At 40.2% G+C, this 15,069-nt stretch overlaps 1 protein-coding gene across 7 annotated transcripts in view; it reads left to right on the forward strand.

Annotated features, from left to right (window-relative positions):
* Positions 1-15,069, forward strand: part of EMCN (endomucin) — a 54,153-nt gene that overhangs the window by 3,942 nt on the left and 35,142 nt on the right. For all 7 annotated transcript variants that reach the window (XR_003398332.1, XM_026848025.1, XM_026848024.1 and 4 more), the window contains exons 2-3: positions 12,415-12,474; positions 14,688-14,789. Coding sequence is in view for 6 of the 7 variants with exons in the window: in XM_026848025.1 (XP_026703826.1) it covers positions 12,415-12,474; positions 14,688-14,789 (162 nt within the window). In the remaining variant the exon portion in view is untranslated. The remainder of the gene's footprint in view (positions 1-12,414; positions 12,475-14,687; positions 14,790-15,069) is intronic.

The raw sequence follows: 15,069 nt of genomic DNA on the forward strand, positions 1-15,069 counted from the left end.
TTTTTTTTTTTTTTTTTTTTTTTTCCCCTGCTGCCACATTCATTCATTAGAGCTTTCTCATATTGGGCCAGTTTTGCACAATGGATTTTAAAGGTGTATTTATTAGTGGACAGAAGAAAACTGCCTGTTCTAGCCCCAAACCCAAATGCAAGTTTGCTGCATTTACTGAGGATAGAAGCAGATGGCTCGATACCTGCTTGATAAGGAGATTATGATTTGCAGCCAAAGTAAATGGAATCTGAATTTGGAGGGCAAGCTGCCTGCAGCATTCGTCTCCAAACCTGGGAATATATAATGTCATATAACATGCCCAACAAATGATTGTCTCTTTTGAAAATTTACCAGAATGTTTTTTATTTAGCTCTTTCTTTTATCTGGATTAAACCATAGAGTTCTTATTAATCTTTACTCCTTTATAAATTAGAATACAAGATCTGCTGAGACTTATGTTTGGGTTTGGTTTTGATGGTTTTTTCTAAATAGGAAAGGGCCTTGAAATTGGTCTCCAATTGTTTATGCATTTAAGTCCTGTGTGAAAAATCTGCAAAAACACAAACTAAAAATAATCTTTAAGAAACTCTTAACCTAGGGAAGGGAGTATTTTTAACTGGTATCTCGGTAGCCAGGCTAACTTCACAGTCTGAAGATGAGTAAGGCTCCACAGTAAATCATATGAGAAAGACATCCTTATTACTTGTGTTCCTCTTGAAGGGGAGGGCAGGGTGTTTGTTTGTATTTTTTGCTGAGACAACTGAAGAAAGACCCTTTAATGTTTTTATTTTGCAATTCTGTAAACAGAGACACAATGTTGGATTTTTGTGTGTAGCAGCTGTTATTTCCAAATACAAGTCAAGAATTAAAAACCTGTCTCCCCTAGAAGACAAACATTTACTTTTGGTTTCAGCTAGCACTCTAAAAATAGGTGTCCCAGATTTAAACAGAAAAGTCGAAACCCTGAATTGCACCATGTCCTGCCATGAGAGCCACTGTCATTGTCCCAGAACCTGAGCTATCTCTTGGCATTCATCTTGTGAAAGTGGATCTTTGGATGCCCTAACAGTGGCATGCTGTATCAGCCAGATCTACCTGCAATAGGAAAAGTGATTTGACACAATTTAGTATGATGCTATCTCTACGCTGTGCCTTCTGAACCTACCTCCCCATGTGAGAAAGCTGTGCTCTGATGATCACTTGCTGATACAATGCCTCTAAGGGAACAAAATTCAGCAGGTATGATCTTCTGAGATAATGTCCCCTTGCAGGTGAGGTAGAAAGGGGATAGAAAGCCTTCCGATGCCACCTGCACATGTACTAGAGGAAGGTCTGGAGGGGTCCAAATTAATTCCAAATTTTTTTTTTTTTTTTCTCTGCAGGCAGGCTAGACAACGATCCCTTTCAGGCCAGAATAACTAGCTAATACTCCAAAGGTTATGTTTCAAACTAGTAGTAGGGCAAGGATTTTCTGACTGCTTTTATGTGGAAAGTGGATGCTTGCCTGACTTTGGTACAGGTGAAAATCCTGGCCTATTTACCAACAGAGTATTTTTACAACAACTTTTAATCTCTTTTTTCCAGTGGCACTAACATGCTCCTAGGTGTTAGCTGCATGTTGTAGATAGCAACGCATCTCAGGTTGCTGAAACCACAGAGCAAGTGGCACATAGTTTTTCATCATATTTATCCGCTGTAACCTTTCTTCCTTGTCTTATCACTCTAATGAACTAATGTATTTTGCTGGGATGGGAGCACTACACCAGCCTTGCTGTCTGAAGATTTCTACAAGATACGTAGTCTTTCTAAAAAGTACATTCAGTTTGTCTTAATGCGTGATTTCTCATTGTGGTACTTGGTTTGAGGAGTGTCAATGTAATCAAAACTTTAGGATTAAATCAATTAAATCCCTGATTATATTAATGAGATGTTTATGCTTCCTGCAGATTTCTTCTTTCACAATCTTTAGCAGGAGATTAATGTTGTATTTGGGCTTGACAGGTTCAGCTGTTAAAGCAACAGCTGATCAGAATGGCAAAAGTTTTGGATTTTAGTTAGTTTGAAGAAAACAGTGCCTGGAGATTTACTAACCTTCCTGGCCAAGGATTTGCATTATTTTCCTCTGTAAAATACCTTACTTATTTGTTAAGGCATGTTTTGTTGCATGATAATTATTTGAAGTGATCAGAGCCCCATATATTTCTTAATGTTTTACTAGTTTTCCTACTTCTTCACATGCTCAACATTGAGTCTAGGCTTTTATTTGAAATACAGCGTTGATAACCTTCTAAATGTTAATGTGCATGGTGTTATCTATCCCAGTGTGAGGACAGTCTGAAATCATCTTTCTATGACAGATGAATTACCCTTTCCCATCTCAGCATGGGTTGTATATCACAGAAATATAGATGATGCAAATATCAGTGTTTGAAACTCATTCAAAGGCTGTGGAAGTAAAAAATATCACCAAACACTGTTGGGTGAAATGTCAAAAAAGTTGAGGATTGCTCTAGCAAGAAATGAGATATTCAAATGTTTTCACCCCAAAATCCCCATGTCATGTCTCTTAGAGAGGAGACACTTTGGACAGGATACACGGCTAATGGATAATGCTTCTACCAAGTTGTCTGAACCTTATTTCCCCTTGACTCCTACAGATGGTCATAAAGGCAGAAGTCTGTGGCATGTCGAAAGAAATAATTGGGGACAACATGCAATTTGATTGTAGTTACTCATTTCTGCACAGACCTGTTAAAATCTCTTTCTGAAAACTACTGAATTCTTTGAATTATGGAGCTTTCTGGACATCCTATGGAATTTAACTGTGCTTTTCCACAAAACACATGTCTTGGAAATTGTAGCAAACACCAAAAGCTGGCTGCCCAGACAGGCTATTACAGTAGAGCAGCTTTAGGTTCTCTTTAGGAAGTTGCGTTTTTTTCTTATAAAAGTAATGTATTAATATATTTTCTGTGGTTCAGAAGGCAGCAAATATATTTACCAAATTGTTGGTCTTCACTGGCAGCAACTTGCTAGAATAGTTTCCAATATGTAACAAGGGGAAGAGATCTATGACAAATAACCCAGTCCCCAAGATGTGGCAATGACAGCAAGAGAAGGACACAGCGCAGATGTTAGAGCCAAAAACCTCCGGGTGCAATGACTGTTTTTTGGTTCTCTGCACATTTTATCCTGTATAGTTCAAATGGCTACAGTGGAGTCTATTATTTCCCTTTGCATGCCATTTCCCATGCTAATGGAGTCATGTGGCTAGTGAGTCTTAATGCTGTTGAATTTAGGTGAACTAGTGCACAATTTATCTTACTGTCTTGGTTACACTTTCTTGTAGTGCACTGTCTGCTTCCTCCCTAATTGCTTTCACCTTGCATTTCCAAGAACTGGCGGAAAACACTGTTTTCAGGTGGCAAATGGAGATTGGTCATTTATGGAAGAAATGGCCAAGGGAGAAGAAGAGTAAAAGGGTTTGAGTAGGAATGGAACAACTCATTCATAATAATTGCAGTTGTCATGGGTAATAAAATTACACTAATTGCCAACAAAAGTACAAGTGATCACCAACCTGAGATGATCAGCTCCCAACTCACCATGACTTCGCAGTGCACTGGCTGGGACCTGGGGTTTTGACAGGCCTGAGCATCCTCAACATGGTGAACTTTCTACTCCCCTAGGAAGCTGGTTTTCAGTGCTGGCATGGCTATCACAGCAGTTCCCACTGCTCTTTGATAGGGTAGGTCCTCAGTGCTGACCCTCTGCTTCAAGTGCTCTCCTATTAACAATCATTTTTTAATGGGAATACTTTGGAACGTAAAACACATGAGAAAAGCATTTCAGTTTTGCATCTGAACTTAGCACCTGCATCAGACTGGTAGAAATTCGAAGTAACATGAGTATTCAATCAGCTTGGCAAGATACTCCCAGACAAGGCGGTCTTCGTCAGCTGTATGTGCCAGTTACCGAAATTGGATATTTTCAAAGTATATCTTTCACCTTTGCGTATAATATAACTCCAGTGAGATTGTACTCCACTTCTTGCAAAGCCTATTTTGGTCTTTCCCTTTGGTATATTCTGTACCATTTAACCTTTGTTCTAGGCAATGTGGAGAAGATGAAGAGCAATTGAGCATGGAATTACGTTAATTATAAAAGCAATTTACAGTGTTTCCACAGAAGTTTTCTGACAGGAACAGGTTTTTGATGCTCCAGAGGCTTTCAGAGCTTTGTCAGGAATAGAGTGGCATGGGTGGGTGTGGCTGAAATGGGTGTTTAGGCTGATCCTGGATGTGCTAAAAATAAATACATCATAGCAGGCACTGCAGTGACCCCTTCCTGAATTATACAATTAGTCATATTGCTGGAGATGCATTTGGATCACAAACATTGAGCAGAACAACTGTGATTTTACTAACTGTGCAGCATGTTGCAGAGGAGAGCTACCAATTGACTTGGGCTCAGCTTCCCCTCTGGCTGTTTTATATCAGTCCTACCCAAACACTCTCTTTCCTGGGAAACAAAAATAGGCTTGCAAATAGCATGGTAAGGAAGAAGCACTGTAAGCATTACCCGGAGAAGGATGTAGTTTTCTCTCCACCTTTGGGTGGGGGTGACTTACACCAACGCTCCTGTTCCTCTCTGTTGCAGAGGAAGGGGCTCTCCTTTCTTTCTTTTTCTTGTTTTACTCAGAAATGCACAGTATGTAAAAAGTTCTGTCTATATAAAACTGCACCTATTAAAGACATTTTCAAATTGATTTAGCATGACTAACACAAGGGGGGTGGTGTTTTTTTTCATAATATAAAATAACCCTTAATAACTCCTACCTTTTATCTTACACATGGACAGACAAATATATCACCATCAAAAGGTGACAATCTGGTGGTTTAAATAGCTTTAAAGGGTTTAATTAAAACCTATTAAATAGGTTTAACAGGTTTAAATAAAGAGAAGCGTGGAGCTTGGAGCCTTTGTCCAAGGCAGGCTGGAGTGCTGATGAGCATGCTGAGCATATTTATTATTTTATGGAGTGCAAACAACGTGCTCATCCCTCTGTAGTACACAGTAATAAAGATATCCACCAAGCTTCACAATAGGAGCAGATAGTGCCTTGAGAAAGCTTATGATTAAAAACCCTTGATAGGGAGTTTGCATTTCTTCTGAGTCAATAAAAGAAACCATGAAGCTGGCTGGTAAGTGCCCAGATTTCAATGTCCACACATGCAGAGAAGCAAAGCATGCTGTGCTTGGGTTGTTTCAGATACTCAGTAAAAACAGAAACGCACTCATCCAACCCTTTTCTTACTGCTTTTGTTGAGGGGGAGACCTCAACAACCCACAGCCATGTTAGCTGAGGCGGGTCCTCTGGCAGCTGCTTTTTCAGTATTTCTCTGTGTGGTGGATCCCTCTGCAAGAGCTGTTTGCTGGGTGCTTTGAGCAGGATTTGTGGAAACGGTGCTGTTTGCTTTGGGAATTAGTAATTCCCAGCAGCTCTCTGCTAGTGCTTGGTGTTGGGTCATGCTAGCAATGTGCCTGGGAAAGCAGGAGGAGCACTGGGGCAGTGCTGGCACCAAAGCTGCATTTCCTGCCTTCTCCCCTTCCTCTGCTGGAGAAATTGCAGCAGCTCCCTCCCTTTCCTTCCTCTCCTCAGCTCTTGCTGTCGGGTGCATCCAACCCACCCAGTTTGCATTTCCTCTGCAGAGCCCAAGTCCCATGTTGCCCCAGTTGCTGCTGCCCATTCACAGGCCACACTGGAGCAGCCGTGTCCCTGTCTCTCCCAGCTACAGGGCTTTGCATTTATGGTCTCCCTTCCCTACTGTCTTCCTCTGTCTTCTGTTATCAGGTTCTTTTGCTTTCTGCAGGGAGGGTGCTAAACCCTTCTGGCCCAGGAGCTTCTCCTTCCTGCCTTGCTGTCTTCCCCCATGCTTCATGTTTCTTCTCACTCTTGTATAGCAGGTCTTCTCTGTCCTGTGACACCAGCCTGCAAATCAGGACCAGGAGCTACAGTGGGGGATTAGAAAGTTAAATTTAAATGTAAGATCTCAACATGTAGGATTTGTATAGTATGTTTTTGGTTTACTGCTGAAGGCAGGCATGACTGAAAGGAAGGTAACAGCTTGGCAAATGGGAGGTGGTTTCCCACCTCCCTAGGCAGTGGGAGTCACGGGCTTCCAGCTGGTTGTCATCAGGTAGCAAAGAACACGGCCTTTCTCCTTCTCCTTATGTTTTTTAGCACTGCCTGTAGTATCCAAGTACATCTCACAGGGATTCACCTTAAACATGACCTGTGTAACTTTGTCAGGGTCCACACAGTCTTTCCACTCGCTGTTGTAAGGTACTCACAATGGAGGAAATCCTGAGGAGGAACATGGCTTATGTTGCAGAAGGCTGCATTAAGAGCATTTTCAGAAGTGAAAAAACATTGTGAGACCAGGCTGGAAAACACTTTGCAATTCTGACTTGTGAGTAATCAAGAATGAGACCCTCATTAGGGATGCAGCTTTCACCAAGTGCCGTCACAGCGTTGAATAGTTGTGTGCAGATACAATCACAAACACATCTGAATGTATGCGTGAGGCATGCCATACCTTGTATTTCTTTAGCATACTGAAGAAATATGATGAAGACATGGTGTGTATTTTTGAGTTTGCTTCAAATTAATGGTTTGCAAATGGCTTTGTTTAACATCCTTTACTACACACTGTTATCAGCTCCAGACATTCACTGGATTACATCAGAACCTTGATTCCCACTTAAAATCTCGCTGCTATGACTACAGAGGAAAAATTTAACATACGAGTCCTTAAGGATTAAATGTACTAGAAGGAGTATTACTTTTATCAAATTAATTCGTTTAGAACAAAATATCTGCAGGCTTTTAATATTTTATTAAAAAAAAATCTGGAATGTTTAATTTATACATTTTGTATTTGTGATTTTAGAGGTTTTGAACAGGAAGAAAAGAATTGATGGTTTTGAACAATACTGTTAAAATTTCACTTAAGCCTCTTCTAACAGTAAATCCCAAATGGAACTTTTTGTGATCTGGAAGCATCTATACTTTCTCTAAGATTTTTTTGCAGTGCTTGCTGGTTTTCTAAATAATTTGCATAGGATGGGTTAGAAATTTTTAGCCAACCAGCAACTAACCTGTGACAAAAATTCAACACTGTTTTTTGATTTGGAGGAAGTTTCGTGTCACAATTTCAGTCTTAACAAAATATTTGAGATGAAATTGAAAGTACCACAGGAAAGACTGTTCTTAAGATTTATCAAAATACTGTAGATAAACTCATCTGCTCTTAGAAACATACCTGTCTTGAACCTGCAGATTTCCTGGCAATGCATTTCTCTAGGTAGCTCATATTTGTGCAATTAGAATGTAGAGAGAAGAAGAAGAAGAAAAAAAGCTGTATGTAGTGGAAATAAACTGCAGAAATGCAGAGGGAGGACTGAAATAACAACAGTTATCTAAAATTAATCCCATTCCTTGCTCTGTCCTACATTACAGCTTTCTGCAGTATTTTCAGAGGGTTGGTTCTGCACTGAACACATGCTCTAGACAAACCAAAATATTGAGAAAGCTGAGATCAGTTGCAAATGCAAACGTTGCCACTTGTATCCATATTATTATTATTCTGTAAAATCCAAATGATATAAACTGCAAATGCAGTTGAGATTTGACCTGCAAATATCCCTGTTTCTTGCATAACTCTTAATGCCAGAGTGTGGTGCCATTGTGTGTTGCAGTTTGCAGTCTTCTAGAAAATAAAACCAGATTATTATTCTTCTTTTATCAGTTGGAAAATGGGAAACAAGGAGTGTCTGTGTGGCAAAATGCATAGAAATACCCAAGCTGATCTGAATGAGGCAGATTAAGTTCCAGAAGCTCCATCTAAACTGTATTGTTCTACATAGATGTTCCAGGGAGAATGGAGTAATCTCTGCTCCACAGTTGTAGCCATTTATCTCATTTGTGATGATATGTCCAGGAAAGCCGTAAACCGGCAAGCTCACACACTATTTATGGTAGCACAGTACTGCAGTGTGGATGTCACAGACATGCAGGAAATTGAGTAGATTCTTGGAGAACTGGCCAACACTGTATCATTACAAACCAGCCATAAGCATAGGTGGCAGCTACTTTAAAGTATCTTTATATGTGTCTTGGCAGAATATTATTCTGAAGATGTTCAGGAAACTGAGCCTGGGTTTTCCAAACATTGCTTGTAGCACTCGGCTTTCCTTGGCTCAGATGGAAGTGCAACCTGGGTGTCCACAAAACATTGCTGAGGAGGAAAGCCCAAGAGCATCTAAATGCTAAACCTCACCAGGTAGAAGTCCTATTTCTACATCAGGAATTAAACCTTGAGTTTGATCCCTAAATGAATGCATTCAGGTGCACTTGAGTTCTGTTTGGAGGGCTTGAATAGTGTCTGAGCAGTGCCTAAGACTTGGTTTTGCTCTATACATATGGGAGCTGTTTATGCAATTATGGGTTGATGGGAGTTGAACTACTCATCTAGGCAAACCATATTTTTTTTCTTTGGAGGATGTGTGAACATTTACACAAAATGCATTACAAAATAAAAAAGAAATTTATTTCAAGGTTTAGGGTAGAAGGTCATGAACTGGGAAAGAAAGATGGGTGAGGAGTGAAAACAGAAATAAGAGAAGTATAAGAACTACACTGGGCCTGGGAAAAGATCAGAGAAGAGAATGAAGAGATGAACCAGCAGTATATGAAAGAGAAAACATCATAATAGAGAACAGAGCTCCAAGGTAAGAGTGTACAGGTGGTGTATATTGTCAGGCAGCAGCTATTTACCAGGAACTCTGAGAATATCAGTACCAGCTTTTCTCACAAGGACAGCTATCACTTTCTCCAGAAGAGACAAACCATCAGATGAAGTGTACAGTGTTATCATGGATACTGCTGGAGCAGCTGTTACAGGAGGCTCTGTCGTGGTCATGGGGGCTGGAATAATTGTCATTTGCTTCCTGGAAAAATATTTATTTCTGATCATGTGGAAAGACAGAGAGCAAGAAAACAGCTTTGATTTCTCCATGTCTTGTGTATAATGGCAAAAAGGGAGAGGGAGAGGGAGAGGGAGAGGGAGAGGGAGAGGGAAGAAATTATGAGACCTCCAAGCTCAGACCTTGGAGACTGAAGCCTACATCCAAAGCTGCAGTTTGAGGATGATTGTGGCTGTTGGTCAGCCCTGGCTGATTTCAGGAACTCCTTCTGAATTTTATAAAAGAAAGTTCAGTATTTCATATTGAAATAATGTCTGAAGACCACATACAAACGATTGTACTGTTGCTTTAATTTTAGAACAAATGTACCATTTAAATCCAAGCCATAAAAGACAATAAAGGGAAATTCTGTGAATCTGAAAGAAAATAGAAAAGACAAATAACCCAACAGTTACTGTTTTTTTCATTTTGGCCTTGTGGCCATGGGTCAAATGTTTTTCAAGCTCTTCTTAATTCATTCTTGTTTTTCCCTGCCACCCTCATTGTCTTACTGTCTCTGGGCCTTCCTGCCCTTCTCCTCTCGTCTTCTTCCTGTTCTGTTATCTTTCTCCCAGTTCTGATTTCTTCTCATCTTATCTACTTTTAGATTATTTTTTTTTCTTTTTGGATCTTACCACCACCATCCCTTTATTCAGCTCAGTGTCACGTCTGAGCACCTTTTAGCTCCATACCACAAGGGTGCTATATCACAGGTCACCTATGCTCTTTTGGCTTAGTTTATTGCTAGCAAGCATGGCATATGAGAGAGATTTGTGCAGGGGAGCAATTGCTCAGTAGATTTTGGCTACTCCTACATCAGAGGTGCTTTTGTATCAAAGAGATCACTGCATCTAAACTTGCTGAAAACCATGCAATTGTAACTATTTGCTTGTTCATCATCTGAGTCTGCAGCCAACCTGACATGAGCCGAAGCTCTTTTCTCAATCGTTTTTGATCTCTTGCTTTTAACCCCCATAGGATTCTCCTTAGTCACAACTTAACATTGCAAATAGAGCATAATAAACCACCAGTTCTACAACTTGTTTTAATCACCCAGTTCCCCCCCAAATCCTGATGAGTTTGAAGCATTTTTGCATGTTGCTTTCAACTTGATTTTAAAGTATTCTTAATTATCCACCATTTTAAGAATACATTTAATTTATAAAACTCTAGTTTATTCTACTCTACTAATCAAATTTATCTTAGTTTATCTTTAGCCTGTGATAAAATCACAAATTTGGAATCATAACAAAACTGTGAATTAAAATCTTTTTTTTTTTTTTAGTTTTGAGGAAATTTCGGCCGAGAAACATGGTTATTAAACTGAACATCTTTAAAGGCTTTAGATTCTAAATATTGCAATGGGCTTTGCACAAAGTCAAATTAGATAATGAGCTAATTGGCCAGCTAGTGCGTTTAACTGGTGTTATAGACATGGTAGTTACTGAGAGATGTTATAACAAACCATATGAAATGTAGGCACTGTTGAAACAACATTCTGTTTTAGTGCTGTGGCCTTGTGGCGTGAGGAATTACAGGAGCTTTGTCAGCAGCTCATAATGAAAATGAAGAGACGAGAAAACACTTGTCGTTTAGGAAAACAAGATTGCTTTTTGGTCTATTTGGATAAAATTTGTTTTCAAAGTATTTCAAGAGTGGATTATGAAGAGTTTTTCTGACTGGGTAACTAAATGTCCGGAAAACCAGTATTTTAAATGCAGGGTGCAAGGGGCTGTGCCTAGCCTGACTGTATTCACATGTCCTGGGGAGTAGGATTGGGGCACTAGCAGGCCCGTAGGGAACTGATTTAATTTGATATGGGATATGCCCATATCAAAATCATCCAGCACGTGCTGTGATGAAGCATTATGAAGGTGTCAGCATATGTAGAAATGATATCCAAGAAAGTGGGGTTCACTAGGAAGGGGCAACATCCCAGTTGAGACACATTAGAAATGCACAAGTGACAAGAGGGCTGATAACACCTTACACTGCTTGAAGAGGAGTTGTAAGGGCTCATCTGACTAGACCTTAATATGTGCCCACAGAGCTCCTGCAATTGTATTATTGGGTTTATTTTCCAGGTTAGATCTGTGACTCTGGCAGGCCTCGGGTGGTACTCGTGAAATGTTAATCAGAGCGCAGCATGCTGAGCAAAGAGAACAAAGCTGACTGTTCTGCCCTGTAGCCAAAAAAAGAGAGAATGCCAGCAGATATTACCATGAATGGAGTCACACAAGAATAGTGACATGCTGTCCTGACTCAGTTTTGCGATGTCTGTATTACAGCACGATAATGCAGCATGACAGGATGTCACGCTCCAAACCTGAAAGCACTGGGGGATTAGTCTGTGCCATGTTGCTCTCCCATTCAGTCACAGAGCTGATCTCTTCCTCCCCAAATGTACCCATCCTTGTCTCATAGCCGTGTAAAATGTTTGAGAAATGCCACTGTTTCTGACTCAGTGTAGTTTTTACACCCCCTTCATCAACCCCCCAACTTCTTTTACTAGAAGGATACAAACACCTCAGCAATAAGACTGAAAACCTTATTTGAAGCCAAAACTCTAGTTGAGTTATGCTGTTACAACTTTTCAGCACAGCCAGAAGCTATAGAAATTACTTTGCTTTTGGTTTGGTGGGGGGTGTGTGTGTGTGATTTTTTTTTTTTTTTTTTTTTTTTTTTTTTTTTTTTTTTTTTTTTTGTAGGGTTTGTTTTGCAATATTGGAGACATTCACCTACTAACTTGACCTAGGATTTTTAAGACTGGCATCATTTACTGCAGTAAACTCTCAACAGCTGGAGCACTGCTTTGAGAGCAATGGGGAAAGTCAGTCATTAATTGACCTGGTGTTTCCCGAGCCATGCTCTGTGAATTCTCCTCTTCCCCTCAAATACAGGGGTCTGGGTGACGCTGAAAACCCCTCCTGAAGTGCTTGTACTATAAGGAAGTAGTAGAATTTTGTTCCTCCAAGGCAGGAGAAGGGGTGCTTACTCCTGCATCCAGTTATTTTAGTTAATCCTCCACCCTGAAGACCCAGAGCGGCTGTGGTTGTACTCAAGGAGAGGAGGAGCTAGAAAAAACCACCTTTAACTGCTCCAGGTTTTTTTTCCAAACTAGTATTAGATATTAGTCTGTCAGAAAACCCACAGTCCAAGGGAGGAGGCCGTAGCAGATGATCCCCATTACAGCAGTGAGGGCAAAGCTAAGAAATTTAGGATACAGCTTGAAAAGATTGCTAGCAGGGCTATATGACTTGGTTGCTTCTGGTAATAGACTTCTGAGGTTGGTTTTCCAGGAAAGTTCTTGCTGCTCTCTGACTTAAATGCATATATAGCACTAAATAGTTCTGGAAGGTGGCTGAAGTGATATAATTAATTCTGTGTTTATTTCAGAAAATGGTATTCTAACCACAGCCGTCAGTGAAAATGTGTCTACATCAACATCAAAGTCTGGTAAGTGTTCAAATTCATTGTTATCAGGTATTCTGAAACTCCCATTGTCTTTTTAGCTTTCAACTTTTCCAACTTCTGGGAGAAATTAAGTGAATTATTTCATGTAAGGTGATCGTAGATCAATGTATTTCCCTGGGCTTCTGACAAAACTCTCTTGGGAAGAAAGGATTGAATGATCTTAGTAAGGAGAGGGTTAATTTGAGCAGGCCGAAATTTTTGTTTCAGGTGAAAAAGGTTGAAATTCTGTGAGTTCCTATGCTCTCAAGGAGTGGTTCAAGTGTGATCAGATATTAACTAATTAGCTAATACTCATAGTTCAAGAGGCCAGATTGAGAATAATTTGGGAAACAGTATCAGTTAAAGGATATGGCAGCAGGAAGTCGGTGATTTGATGGGTGTAGAGAGGCATTAGGGGACATGGACTTTCATAGTAAAGAATTACACAATGTATGCCAATGTTGGACCTCAGTTAAAAGGAGAGAATACATGTGCACAAAGCTGTCACTTGCGAAAATGCTACAAATAACTTCTTGAAGCTACTGACGTTGAGATTCACTTTCTGAGTAAGGGGGTGGCACCAGTGTTCTCAGTTTCAAAAGATGCACTCTCTCCTTCAGATAGTAAGTCTGTGATTGTGATTTACAACTTCAACTGACACATTCAGTTCTCGTTATTGTGTAGCTTTGTAGTTATAAAAAAATCAATATTGACTGTATTTCATTCATGGGAGCTAAATATCAACTCCTGTAGTAGTTTGAATATTGAAGACTGTTGCATGTAATAAGTGCTGCATGTAACAAGTGATGCGTGTGAGTGAAGAAAACTTGGACACAGGATTCTATTTTTTGATAACGAGCAATACTAATGAGTCTGGAGCTGAAAATACTGAGATGATTATGAAGTATACACTTGAAATGCTAGTAATGGAGGTGAATAAGATGCAGCCAGGTGAAGTATGCATATGTTATGTTCATTACAGCAGAAGAATTAGTCCTTTTCAAATTGTGTTGCAGTTCTGTGTTTCAAAAACAATGATGTTAATGTCTGTTTCAAAGACATTTCATACAGGCCCAACACCTCACAGTGAATCTCTTCAAATGTTTCACTGAAATTTCTCTTGAAGCTTTTTGTCACAGAAGGGAAAGCAGTATTGTTATTTACACCTATAAAAAAGCATCAGAAGTCCACTATGAGATTAAAGCAGTTTGTGGATGTGAAGCAAGCTCCCAAGGAGGTCCATTCTTTGAGACACTGCTATTCTAGGTGAAGCACCAGCAAACTGAGGGTGGAGGAAGAGAGTATAAGTTATATTTTAAAAGTTATGGTGTGAACATTGCATTTAGAAGTACTCAAGTCATATGAGAGAAAATGACCTGTCACATCATGATTTGTTCCTATTTTTTCATGTATCCCATCCATGAAAAGTGCTAGAAGAGGTAGTAGGACACAGATTGTTGTCAGGGATTTAAATGAGTCTCTGTAGCTGACAGTAGCACTTTGTATTAGATTACAGAAGTGAAAGCTGGGCTCTTAAAATTATTAGTTATGGGTTTTTTAGCCCAGATTCCTCAGCACCAGTTTGGCCAGTCTGTTGCCTTGAGCATGTGCCAGGAGCACATAGGACCTACAGTATGCCATCCATGCACACACTGATTTAAACATTTCTACTGCCTTAGTGATGTTTGGGCATCTGTGCTCCCCTCCTTCTGTACCAGCAGCAGCTGAAGGTGATCCCTGCTGCCTGAGGGAGCCCTTTCCCCTCCTCTCAGCCTCCAAATCTCACCCCTCTGGAGGAGACAAGTACCAGAAGTCACCTTAAAAAGGGCACCAAATTCACCAGGGGAATATCACTTCCTAGAGAAAGCTATTCATCCCATCCACAGTGTCCTAAGCTTTGCTGCACACCTCAGAGGAATGCCTGTCAGGTGGGTTTTTTCCCCCTCAGAAGTATGAGTGCAGAGGAAGAGAGTCTAGGAAAGCTATCCAGAGAAAAAGACTCATCTGGGACTTGTCCACAGGCCAAACCTTCCCTCTGATACCAACCATATGCACTTTGAATCTTCTTTAAAAATGTGTGGGTAAGAAAGTGCTGTAAGGGCCAGACTTTAAACAGAATTTCACTGCCTTTGTGAGAGATATACAGATAGATGTATGTGATGTCTATTTATGCATGATAAAATAAATCAGTAAAGTTGTGAATGCCTTTCTTGCAGTAACAGAAGCTGTAAATGGATCAACTTCACAAGCAACAACATCGCAAACGTTGGTGCTGACAACAACTGCAGTCAGAGATACAAATGAATCCATCACAAGCAGTAAGTGAAAATTTTTTTGAGCTAATTGTTGATGGTGTTCCAGTGGTTGTTCGGGAAATTAAGCAGCAGTGCCTCTTGGTTTGGGAATTTGCTTTACAGATAGTGAGCTCTTTGGTGAAACCTTGCAGGTGTGCTTAGCAACTTCCTCCTACTCAGGCTCAAGGCAGCTCCAAGCCAGGCCTTGTAACTGCATTATCACAGGTTTGTGTTCAGTGGCATGACAACTGATGGGACAGGGAGTGGCTTCCTCCACAGTGAAGGGAGTCCTGTCCCTGTTGAT

Source organism: Athene cunicularia, assembly GCF_003259725.1.
Source record: "Athene cunicularia isolate RWA chromosome 4 unlocalized genomic scaffold, athCun1 chr4_part2, whole genome shotgun sequence".
Taxonomy (NCBI): Eukaryota; Metazoa; Chordata; class Aves; order Strigiformes; family Strigidae; genus Athene; species Athene cunicularia.